General features: G+C 44.7%; 1 protein-coding gene across 1 annotated transcript in view; it reads left to right on the forward strand.

The window, feature by feature from the left end:
• The first annotated feature begins 6 nt into the window (after positions 1 to 6).
• Positions 7 to 13,101, forward strand: part of LOC124110348 (nuclear migration protein nudC-like) — a 38,839-nt gene continuing 25,744 nt past the window's right edge. The window contains exons 1-4 of the mRNA XM_046469649.2: positions 7 to 175; positions 9,160 to 9,237; positions 10,296 to 10,511; positions 12,239 to 12,313. Of these exons, the coding sequence (XP_046325605.1) occupies positions 104 to 175; positions 9,160 to 9,237; positions 10,296 to 10,511; positions 12,239 to 12,313 (441 nt within the window). The 5' untranslated portion in view covers positions 7 to 103. The remainder of the gene's footprint in view (positions 176 to 9,159; positions 9,238 to 10,295; positions 10,512 to 12,238; positions 12,314 to 13,101) is intronic.

The raw sequence follows: 13,101 nt of genomic DNA on the forward strand, positions 1-13,101 counted from the left end.
CTGTATCAATAACCGGAAGTGGGTATTAGCGTGCAAAGTTGCTAGTGTAGGTTGTGCTTTCAAGACTTAGGTTAACTAAAAGCGAAAGTAACCAAAGACGACAATGGCAGACCCTGAGAGATTTGACGGGATGCTTCTCGGCATGGCCTCACAATGTGAAGGAGGTGTTCAAGAGGTAAAATCGTGGAATGTGCTCATTACGTGCTATTGAGTATTGTCAAACAAGGCACGAAGCGAAGATCTTAGTTGCGATCTGGAACCGTCTACAATATTCAGACAAAATGAACCCTCTCTCTAAAATAGGATCATGATAGCTATTGCCATATGGATGTATCATGACATGGTGTATATTTGTTATTTTCGTTTTCAGTGGGATAACATGTATAAACAGACAGATTCAGGAGTGTGAAAAAGGGGGTGCACCACAAAGTGGACCAAAACACATGGAGTAGACGGGTTATAGGCCTAGTTAAGACGGCACCTCAGCAAAACCTCACTGAGCGAAAATGGCATCGATTGGCGAAAACGTCACCTTGTCTATGGTGAAAACGGCACCATATTATTCTTTTAACCTTGGCACTGAAATACATGAAATCAACCTCAAACACAAACATAATTTTGTGAAATGTTAAAAAATGTTTACTGGTACATTACAAACTAGCCTTTACTCATCGACTCTGATTTGGAGGCACAACTAGATCTATACTTATATGTGAAGACATCACATGCTTTGAAGTAAAATAAATGAAATTAAACTTACATGGTCACTTGCAAACACAAATAATTGTTAAATTAAATTATGTCCAATTTACTCACCAACTCTGATTGGGAGACCGTAGGTCAATTAACTCAATGTGAAGATGAAACTGAGCCTGGCGGAAATATTCATTTTACTTAGTAGGAAATACAAAAGTAATTTTATGGATATTTTATATATATATATATCTCCCCTTTCTGTCTGCAGCCAAGAATGTTCCTTTGGATAACAGACTGTGTCCCCGCCCAAGGAAAACATATATACTACAACATAACATAATAAAGCATATATACTACTACTGCATAAATAATTCTTATTGTTATTAAAAATTGAGGTGTCGTTTTCGCCCGACAATTAGCATGATTAGTAGCCATTTTTCGCCAAAAGGGGTGACGTTTTAGTCTTAGAAATCGGTGACATTTTGCTGAGGTGCCATTTTTGCCTGCACCAGACTAGACACTGGTGTCTTGAAAAATGGGCTAGGGCGGATGGAATACAATGGATAAACAGTTACATGATTCTGAAAAGTGGGGTACACACTTATCCAATCATATGTTGAACAAAGCACATGAGGTAACTGGCAGTGCCTCAGATAGACACGTAAGGGGAGGGTGACTGTTGACTGAAAAATACAGAGGCCAGCTGTACAAAATTTGCTAATCACTATGATTTTGGTTGGAGGTTTTTTAATTGTTCAGTGAATTGGTAACCACCATGACAAGTACATGAGTAGATGTAGTGCAGATTTTGCTGAAATAATGCTGATGGGACATTAAATATGATCTCACTCACTCTTTTGACCAAATACAAGACTATTGTCCACATGCTCATACATTCTGGAGAGTGCCAACCCCCTCCCCTTAATGCCAAATCTTATTTTTCACTCTTGTGTTACTTTTGCTCACCCCTGAATCCTGAATAATAATTACACAAGTCTCAAAAGCATCTCAGAATTCACTCTAAAAAGGCAGAATGTTAATCATAGACACAACTACTGCCAAAAAATTGAAAAAGTCAAATATCTAAAGTAAATTTATAAATACACCATGTATATGTTGAATCATTATGCCAAATATAATTTTATTTGTGTTCCGTGATGAACATGCTGAATCCTAAGTACCCTCTAAGTAAGACCTATGAATTACATGCACCAGGACTGAAGAGGGTGTTGGCAGCCTCATTCTGATGCATCCATTAAACATAGCTGTAGAACGCTATACCCTTCACAGATCATGCTGACTGACATCGTATTACCATGATTCGGCTAATGTCCTGTCAAATGAATTATACAAGGATTTTCCTGCAGCCAAGAATGGTATATTGCAATTTTCAGTGCTTCACACTGGCACTTTAGTAGGAGCCCTTGTCATTGACAATGTTAACCCCAGAAAAAAAGCAGCATGCCAAACACTATCTTTTGTCAATTTCTGAGTCATCAGCAATCATGGCAATAGAAACTTATATTTTTAGTGCACTAGTCCTTATAATAATAATATATAGCAAAACTATTAATAATGGCAAATTTCTATGAGTCCTTATAATACTTTACCTACTGGACAGTTTGGCGAGGACCACAGGACTACTGCCAATTTCTAACACTGGTCATATGCATGATGTGAGTGCATAGTTCCATGTTTCTGAGGGCAATGATGCTTGACCCATCTTTCATCATGTTCATATGTATTCACTTGCTTCAGCCATACATGAGTATTAAAGGGTGACAAGGCTTCAACAAATTGTCAGTCCATGCAAGTTTGATTCATGTCATTCTGACACCACAGGAACGTGATTACCAGCACTGTGTTCATTGTGTTTCTTTGGGAATTTAGATTTTCGGAATTAGATCAGTAATAAAACATCATGATCATGTTAAGAAAATGTTATTACAACCCTCATTACACTGAGGTGATGGTTTACACAGCATTTGATATTTCCAACATCTAGTCCTGAGTCCTGTTCCACAAAGCGGTCTTAGCACTGAGACGATCATCCATGCTTCAACATGGACTTCAGATAATCAAAGTGCTAAGATCGCTCTGTGGAACGGGTACCAGGACTGGAAGTGGGCATCAGGTCAAGCATAGGCTCCTTTAAAGCACTCTGAAGCACTGTATTGTCATTAGGGCTGGCGAATAGCAATAATTGATCAATATTTAGTTGACGATTATCAATCTCCCCAGATTTATACCCATAGGCAGCCCAAATTGTCATCGTGGTTATATTATTAAACAAGGGTAAATTACCATGTTTATGGGCTACAGAATCAACAGCAATCACGGAAGATGACCATTCTCTTTCAGATTAAATCCTCCTTGGGGCACTTATTGCATTTTCCTGGCTCAAGAAAATCTACATGACATAGTTGTAACCATTTTCCTTAATAAAAAATGTTACCACACAAAAAACTTCGTTTTTGTATGATATACGTCCACCCTTATGGTGCCTCACCCTCCACGGCGCGTCACGCCAAGGGAAGCAACTCTCACCCAAATAACTTTCCTTATGTCATCTGACAAAGACAGACGTGCTGTTTTTTTCAAGACTTACAAAGTACAAGATAAATCGTTCGTACAAGAACCATGGCAGACCAAACTGTATGTATGGTACATTTCTTTCATGCAAAGGCGTAATACCTCGCATTGTAAAGTTATAGAGTTGTAATTATTTGACATGTGTACGATACCTTTGAACAAAGGCCGTCGTGGCGTCCATATTGTTGTGCCACGTATGATACATGTAACACCAGGGCCATTAAAAACGGCTTGGGGTTTTTAATGTTATATCATCAGACTTTGGCCTACAATCTTTTCCTTTAATAAACCCAAGGTGGTGTGTTAATTATATTTAAATCACACTTACCTTTTTTTACGGTTTTTTTACACCTTCGCGCGTAACACGCCCACTATTAGTATCTTGTTACCAATCGCATTCTAAATTACGCCTTTGCTTCTAGTTTCACAAATTTATGCACGTATCTTTCCGATCTTTCAATCGCACTGATACACTTTATTACCCTTCCCGCCCAACTAAAAAATTACGGTCTTTTTTACAGACCTTCAAATTGTGTACGGGGTGTTCGGCATCTATCCCCCCCCCAAGACAGGCATGATACTTGCCTCAAGTGTTTGGCGGAAGACGGGCATGACGATGGGTCATGCCCAGTGTTGCTTTCATGCCCAGTGTTGTTGAGGTCGCAGATGGCGTCGATGATGGAGGAGGTAAAGTCTCAGCTCCGAGAGGAGATGCGGACCGAGCCTTCCCCATTGTCGGCAGCGGACGTGGCTTCGAGACCTCGTGATATGCAGGCCACTTGGTCTCGGGGACGATCTCAGTCCAGGCTTCGGCACTGGCTCGAGGTCGCTCCCCAGCGGAGGGGTGGCGGGCGCTGGCCCGTTCACTACCGACGCACAGTTCTCCCTAGCGGAGCCAGACGCCTCTTTCGAGGCAGAGGCTTCCTCTAGCGGATTCCTAGCCCAGAGCCAGGTGGGTTCCCTTGAACCCTCGGGACCAGGACCTCAGCTTCGGGTCGGGTGCAGCCCGGGGATGCGAAGGCCCAGGCCTTCGGGCGTCCCCTTCCGACTTCGTCTGCCTCTTCTCTCCGAACGACTCGGAGACGACTCGGAAACCTCGGGAACATTTTCCTTCGTTTCCTCGTTGAGGTATGTATGGGACAAGATTGTCCAGGTACTGCCTCAGGTGGCTGCGCCCATGCCCCAGTCGGATCCGTCTGAGTTCCGCCTTCCGGGGGACGCCCTGGAGCAAGGCGCCCCAGGTGCGGCTCCGTATTCTCTCTTCACTGGTGCATGAGGTCATCAACCCTCTGTTGTCGGGTGCCCGCGGGAAGTTCCACCTGCCCGAACTTATTAAGCGGTACCCGTTAGCAGAGGATGGTGACTTCGAGGTACCGGTGTTGGACGAATGCGTCTGGACCTCTGTTACCCTGGGGGGGTCTTCGGCCCCCACCTTGGCTAAGGTCAAGTAGGGCCGGCGGTTGCCACCCTTTCCCCGGTGCGGTGCGGAGCTGAAGGCTCCTTACGTTTGCTTCGAGGAGCAATATCGTAACGCATGTCAGCAACTCCGTGTGTCCGTACACTCCGCATATCTGTCGGCCGTACAGAGGGAGTTAGCGGGAGAGGGGCCGTCCGACTCTTCGGAATTGGCCGCGCAACTTACAGAGGTCCATAGTCATCTTGCGAGGGACGCTATTCGTAGCTGTGCCTCGCAGATGATGTGCGCAGTCATGGGCATGCGCAGGCTGTGGATGTCGGTATCCAAATACTGGGCTTCCACACGCCAGGATCTACTTGCTTTGCCTTATAAGATGGGTGCCCCCCTCTTCCCTGGGGCTCAGCAGGTGGTCTGAGAGGCCTCACAGTTGTATGCCTCCATCAAGGATTCTAAGGCCTTGTTGGAGGTACCATGCGTTAAACCGCGTAATTGCCTCCTTCTACGCTGACGCGCCGGGTCAGAAGTCTGCACCTGCTTGGAAGCAGCCGCTTCCTTCAGGTAAGAGCGCCGGGAGGAGCAAGAGAGGCAGGGGCCGGGGCAAGGCAGCTGGTCGAGGCCAGCAGCCTTTTCGCGTGGCCGGGAACCCATTAGCGCCCTGAAGTGCCCTGGGCGGACCCACGGTCGCATGTTATGGAACTGCCCACAGCCAGGGTCCACTGCCTCAAGCCGGATGTCCCCGTAGGCGGCCGACTGGCTCTATTCCTGCAGGAATGGGAGACAGTCACATCCAATCCCTGGACCCTGTCCACTCTATGGGATGGCCATTTGCCTCACTGGAAACATCATCCGCCCCCCTTCTCCGGGATAAAGCACACTCAGGTGCCTGCTACCCGAGAAAAGGCGGAATTCCTCCGTGCCGAGGTCGACGCACTTCTTATGAAGGCTGCGATCGAACCGGTTCCTGTGGGACAGGAAAGCAAGGGCTTCTACTCGACATATTTCCTAGTCCCCCTAAAAGACGGAGGGTTCAGACCTATTCTCAATCTGAGAAGGCTGAACAAATTTATAGAGGTACCGTACTTCAGGATGGAGACACTGCGCTCGGTGATCTCAGCTGTCGAGACAGGAGAATGGCTAATGACAATAGACCTAAAAGACGCCTATCTCCACGTACCCATACACCCCGAGTTCAAGAAATACCTGAGGTTTTCTTTCGATGGAAGGGGGGGTCAGTTCAGGGTTCTACCATTCGGGATTTCCACGGCCCCGAGGGTGTTCACCAAGCTGATGTTGATTCCTGCCCAAGTGGCCAGGTCAAAAGGTCGGTTCTGCCATCCGTACCTCGACGACTGGTTACTAAGAGCTCTATCACAATCCCTGAGTCAGATAGCTACACAAGATGTGATAGACATTCTGATCACTCTAGGGTGGATAGTCAATCTCAAGAAGTCAGATCTGAGCCCTACTCAGAATCTCGTCTTCCTAGGGGCGAATTTCAACATGGTGAGCGGACTTGTATCTCTGTCACAAGATCGCATTACCAGGGTCAGAAGTGTTACTTCCCAGTTCCTTCTGTCCGCAAGTCACACTGCTCGTACATGGCTCCAGTTACTGGGCAACATGGCGGCGACAGTGGATGTGGTTTGGCGGGCGCGCTTGAGAATGAGACCCATTCAACAAGCGCTCCGTCGACTTTGGGTGAATTCGGAAGATCTCGAGACTGTTCTCGTGACTCCACAGTGGCTCAATGCACACCTTCAGTGGTGGACCGAGGTCAGGAATCTGTCCCGGGGGCTCCCCCTCGACACTCCCTTTCCGTCTCTCACAGTTCAAACAGACGCGTCACTCTCCGGCTGGGGAGGCATTCTGAACGATCACACTGCCTCGGGACTATGGTCCCAGCAGGAGATCAAACTGCATATCAATGTGCTAGAACTGAGAGCGGTCAGGTTGGTGTTCCAACGCTTCCTGGATCTGCTTCGTGGCCAAGTTGTGCGTCTAGATATAGACAACCAAACGGCGATTTTTTACATCCGGAAGCAGGGGGGACCCCGAGGTCGGTGGCATCGGACGCCTTCCAGCTAGATTGGACGGACAGAATTCTGTGGGCATTTCCCCAAGTACCTCTGATTCCCAAGGTCCTGTCTCAGCTAGCCACTCAGCCTGCGCGACTACTTGTGCTCTGGCACCCCTTTGGTCGGTGCGGAGCTGGTTTCCAGTAATACTCAGGTTTCTGGCTCAGCCTCCTGTTCTATTACCTTTACGACCGGACCTTCTATCCCAGAACGGGGCCCTCCACCCGAATCCCAGGATTCAGTGGGTGGGTTGGCCACTGTCCGGAATCGCCTCCAGAAGAGCGGTATTCCTGCACGAGTTGCAGACACAATACTGGCTTCGCGGAGGGATTCGACAAACGTTCAGTACGAGGATAGATGGGCCTGCCATGCGTGCTGGTGTGTCGATAGAGGGATTGCAGATCCCTTTTCTGCAGATCTCATAGCCGTGCTTGAGTTCCTCCAGTCACAACTAGATGACGTCCTGGACGCATCGACAGTCCGGGGGTACTCTACAGCTATCGCAACCTTTCACGTCCCTGTCGGTGGGGCACTTCTGGGTGCACACCCATTAGTGCAACGCTTTTTAGCAGGTGTGGACAGGATCCGACCGCCTGTCTGGCGGATCAGTCCCCATTGGGACTTGTTAATCGTTCTTGATTGGCTGTCCGGTCCTTCCTTTCGGGATCTGTCGTCTCTCTCTCTTCAGCTGTTGAGCTGGAAGACGGCGTTCCTTGTGGCGGTAATGTCCGGCAGACGGGTAGGTGACATTCACGCAATGTCAGCCGATCCCGAACTAACTGTCTTTCAAAAGGACAGGGTCAGTATTCGCCTGCCGGACTCTTACCTTCCTTAGGTCGCACACGCCTTCCACGTGACGGCTCCTATTGAGCTACCTGCTCTTTCACAGCCTTCCTCGTCGGGGACCACTGCAAGACATGCTCATGTCTTGGATGTCCGCAGGACCCTCAAGTCCTATATCAGCAGAACTAAGGGTATCCGTAAGGATAACCAATTATTTTGCTGTTATGGCGGTAGGAAGGCTGGCTCACCTGCGAGCAAACAAACTATCTCCAGGTGGATAGTCTCTACTATCTGTACTTCGTACACCCTTCAAGGCAGGGACCCCCCTACCAAGTTGAAGGCTCATTCGGTTAGAGCAGTGGCTACGACACTAGCGTACGCCGCGGCTCTGCCCATTGAGGAGATCTGCTCCGCGGCTATTTGGAGCCAGCCGAGCACGTTCATCAAACATTACCAACTCGACAAGCACTCAAGCGAGCGTGCTCGGTTTGGTCAGTCAGTTCTCCGAACTGGGCAAAGTTCTGCATCTCTAGCCGATTGAGCCTTCAAGATTTTAGACCGCCCGGACCGGTTATAAAACTGCTCAGTAACGGTCCAGATTATATCTTCTAAGGTCGATAACAATACCAGCCATTACTACTCGATTTTAATTGTATTTGCACAAGCACTCCTTCGATTCACAGGAACCCTCTGGCCTAGCTCTGCGAGGGTTTATAGTCTCTCGTGATCTGCGCCCCCATATCACTTGTTCAAAAAAGGGGGGATGGGGTGTGTGTGTGTCTCAAGTTCTCGATATGATAAGCCACAAAGAATGCTTTTTTTCATTGTGTATGGTCGACCACGCCCTGTGTCTAGCCCCCGCCTTTCGACGGTGGTGCCTCACGATATGGTTGGTTCCATTTATTGAACTCTTGTTTATTCATTGAAATAATCAAAATATGATGTATTTATGCACGCTTGTTGCTGACGGATGCCACTTCCTAGATTATCTTTAGGAGTCTATCTTGATGCAATAAGTGGCCCAAGGAGGATTTAATCTGAAAGAGAATTTTACAAACCTGTAGAGGTTATGAATTCTCTGATGAAATCCTCCTTGGGGCACGGCCACCCACCTCCCCACATTCCGTCAGCATTAGCCTTATGGAAAGTGATTTGGGTGAGAGTTGCTTCCCTTGGCGTGACGCGCCGTGGAGGGTGAGGCACCATAAGGGTGGACGTATATCGTACAAAGACGAAGTTTTTTGTGTGGTAACATTTTTTATTAAGGAAAATGGTTACAACTATGTCATGTAGATTTTCTTGAGCCAGGAAAATGCAATAAGTGCCCCAAGGAGGATTTCATCAGAGAACTCATAACCTCTACAGGTTTGTAAAAATTTCAACTACAAATTTTTATGGCTGATTCAGTGTGTCAAACAAACCTTGCTAAACTTGATTGCAATTTGCTAAACACTGCAATAGCTTGAATATGCCTTGTGTGTGAAAAATATGTTGTTGGTTGTCACTACACTGTCAGTATGTATGTGTTAATGTTTGTTGAACAGGAACCATAGTAGCCAACAACAAAATTATTTTCATTTTTATTTCTGGTTGCAGTTGCTGGATGTGCTCTTCAATTTCTTGTCGAGGAAAACCGACTTCTACATGGGTGGTGGGGAAGGAGCAGCCGAGAAGGTACTTTGTTCAACAGCAGATCTGGTTAAAATATTCCATATGCACCCACACTCCCTTGTGTATTTTGTGACTAGAATAACATTTCTAGTTGCAGCACATGGGGCAGTAACTGTTGGCCGAGGTTACGTCATGGTATTGATCCATGACACCCAATAACATTAATATCAGATCTTAGTGCTTGCTATCACCACACACAGATAGGAGGACATCCCATTACAGGTCTCGTCAGAACAACTTTTCGTGATCTTTGACTGGCCAATGAAATAACCAATAGGAAGACCACATTAGCCAATCAGAAAGCAGCTTGAGCTTTGCGGCACTAGTTTGAAACTGGAGACTTCCTTTCTAGACTCGATTGACCCTTTGTAAACATATTTTGTCAAAGTTCTCAGTTCAAAATTTGAAAACTGAACAAAGGAAAGTAAATCTGGAATGTCTAACAAATGGCCAAGATGGTTAGGCAGTACTTCCCAAGGCTATGGAAAGACTCTTCCGTTCCAAGCGAAAGTTAGATGATCTTGACAGAATCAGTAGTACAGCCTGTACCTGCCGTTGGGCTTACCCCGTGTTTACCTTTTCAAGGTTGCATGATTTGACGATCTGGTAAGCGATGCTCTGATTGGTTGGATGAAAGGATGTCCTCTGATGTTTGTTTAGCAGTAGTTAGTAATGTTTATACCCTCAACTTTCACTTGGTCCTCAGGGGGGCATGGGTGGCCTAGTCGTCTAAGTCGTCGCGATTCGCAGTGCAGAATTGCATCCCTTGGGCATGCCAGAAACCTATGATTGTGGGTTGGAATCACGGTTTGCCCTGATTATGTTTCTAGGTTTGTCAGCACCATACCTGTGCTTGTGGGTTTCACCGAAGTGGTAAACGCCTGAGACCTGCATCACTTTGGGCTTTCCTCCCACATTAAGCAGACATGCCATGATATAACTGGAATACTGTTAAAAACGGTGTTAAACCAAACTCACTCACTTCGTCTTCAGATATTTTGTACTTCATGATGCTGTTTTGCTGCCAGAACCCAGTCTGTATTCTCCAGTGTGTTTTTCAGATGATTCAGGAGAAGTTTAAGAAGTACCAGTCTCAAGCTGAAGCCAAGGCTGCTGAGGTCAAAGCAGAGAAGGAGGCCGAAGAGAAACGCAGACAAGAGAAAATAGCAAGACGGAAAGCTACAGAGGAGAAAGAACAGGAAGGTCAGAAAGAGGAACCTAAAATCAAAGAACTGACTGATGAAGAGGCTGAGAAATTACAGAAAGAAATTGCACAGGTTTGATGCGGCTGTTATACTTTCATATTTATTTCCGATGTGTTTCAATGTCAGCAGCATAGTGTTATATAAAGTCAAGTAGTCCTCTCTGTGGCAAATTGAAGCATATATATATATATATATATATATATATATATATATATATATATATATATATATATATATATAATAAAATAATAAAGTCCACGTTAGTCCATCTTCTTTATATCAGTTTCATACATAGTACTTTCGCTGTCTCATGACAGCTCTTCAGTGTAACTGACAATGACATATAATGACGTCATACTTATGATGACGTCATAAATTACAACTGTGACGTCACAATGTATTTACACACTCCAGCGACGACACCAAGTAATTTAACAATTGTAGGGAGACTTTTGAATTAAATATACAGTATTTGTAAAGTAACAGTGCAACATTTACGATTGAAATGACAAATCTATTAATACATTCTAGAGTTCAACTTTGGTTTCATCAATTGGATAAACATTTGTTCTTTTTCCAGTCTCAGCTGCTTGTTACTTGTATACAATTTATAAAACGGAAAAATAGTAAATTTCCCGTTTCCGCAATCATCAATGTGTTTGCTGACACCTAAGCATCGAACATTAGGGTCTCTAATCTGCTGTTTGTGTACAGTGACTCTATCTTTTAATTCCATGCCGGTTTCACCGATGTAGTTTTCGCCGCATCCCGAACATCTCATAACATACACCACATCTTTGCTGCGGCAGTTCATGTCGGCTTTCACATTGAAACCCTTGCCATTTGCAAAAAGGAAAGTAGTACCTTCACTTATGATGTTACACGTGCCGCATCTTGGTGTGTTACATCTACTTACACATGGTACACTCTTTGTACAAGAATATTTGGATGGACAAAGAATCTGCTTGAGATTTTTTGGTTGCCTGGTACTTTTTATAATTTTAAATTTATTCAGTCCTTGTTTCATTTTATCGCTTTGCTGTAAAATTGGGAGGTTGTCCCTTATGACTGGCATGATATCACAATTATTAGGATTGAAGGTGGACACAAACGGTATAATTTGATCGCCCACAGATTTTTCATTAGGTTTCAGGAGAGTATGTCTTGGAATTTTTAAAGACTTTTCTATTGCGTCATTTATGACGCGAAGCGGATATCCTAGCTTCCTGAGATACCCCATTAATTCTTTCAATCTTAAATCTCTTTTATCCGTTTCCGACACGATGGTACATACTCTCCGCGCAATTATATATTACATGTACACCGAGTGAACATTTACCTCATTTTTATATATATATATATATATATATATATATATATATATATATATATACTCACCGCCAAAAGAAACGCAAACCATAGAAACATATAGAGAACTATGCATGTCAAGAAGAGATGTTTCCAATGTGTACCACATGACCAATTAACAATCAGTCAAGTGTCACCACAGAGTGTCTTTATTCTTATCACGACATGCTGCACATGATTTCCAAACTTTACACGTTAATCCTGCACGAGACAAACGGTGCATCTCCAGTCATGGATCTATGACATTACAAGTGATGTGCTCATGAGCGTCGGTTCCTGCAACATAACACTAACAGTATGTTTCGTTTGTGCGACAAACCAATCTAGAATCTCTTGAATATGAGTAATTCTTCATATATTAACCAACAAAAACTGATGATAAGCAAATATTTGGTTGTCAACCATGCTAAGTGTTACTGCTTTCATTACAGAAGTCCAAGCCGGCTGAAAGCACTGAAGTTAATGGTGAATCGAAGAAAGATGATAGCGGGAGTGGTGACAAGGAGGTGATTAGACAGGGACTGTACCTGATCTGTATGTGCCTTGTAGAGAGGCATGCCAGTAGGTTAGGTGGTTGTCAAGACAGCACTGATGTATTGACTCTATGTTCTAACCACTGGCTATTGTGATCATAACCAAATATTATGAATATGTATTTTTGTAATTTATCCCTCCATAACAGTATGCAATATTCCTCTTTGCTTTGGAGCAGTGGGGTTGCCCAGTGGTTTAAGTGTTTAATTGTCATGCTGAAGACCCAGGTTCAATTCCCAAAATGGGTACAATGTGCAAAGCCCATTTCTGGTGTAATCTGCTGTGACATTGCAGGAATATTGCTAAGAGCGGCGTAAAACAATACTCACACACCCCTTCTTGCTTCGATCATATGACAGTGTAGAATAATGTAAAATTATCACAGGAACACACCCTCTGACCACCTCACTCCCAGTATGCTTCTGTACTACTCGTCACTTTTTCTTTCATCACCTGTGGTGAATGGACGTATTGTGCTTCCATCCCACAATTATGAATGGATTGGTTTTGTCATTTGGGTTTGACTTCGATTTATCATCCTTAGTGCATAATTATCAGGGTCCCTGTTTGTTATTTATCGATAAATATAATTAAATGGCTCCTTTTCTTCCTCACAGGCGTTCTTTCCCCACCATTGCTCCCTGAGGCACGTGAAAGCCGGTTGCATTTTGTTTAATGTTCATGATTTTTGTCAATATTAATTCTCTTCTTCTGTTTTAGATTTTGAGAAATTATGGACAAACTGGTCCTTTCTGTGCTC

This window comes from Haliotis rufescens, unplaced genomic scaffold (genome assembly GCF_023055435.1).
Source record: "Haliotis rufescens isolate VD_foot unplaced genomic scaffold, xgHalRufe1.0.p SCAF_5, whole genome shotgun sequence".
NCBI classification, from domain to species: domain Eukaryota; kingdom Metazoa; phylum Mollusca; class Gastropoda; order Lepetellida; family Haliotidae; genus Haliotis; species Haliotis rufescens.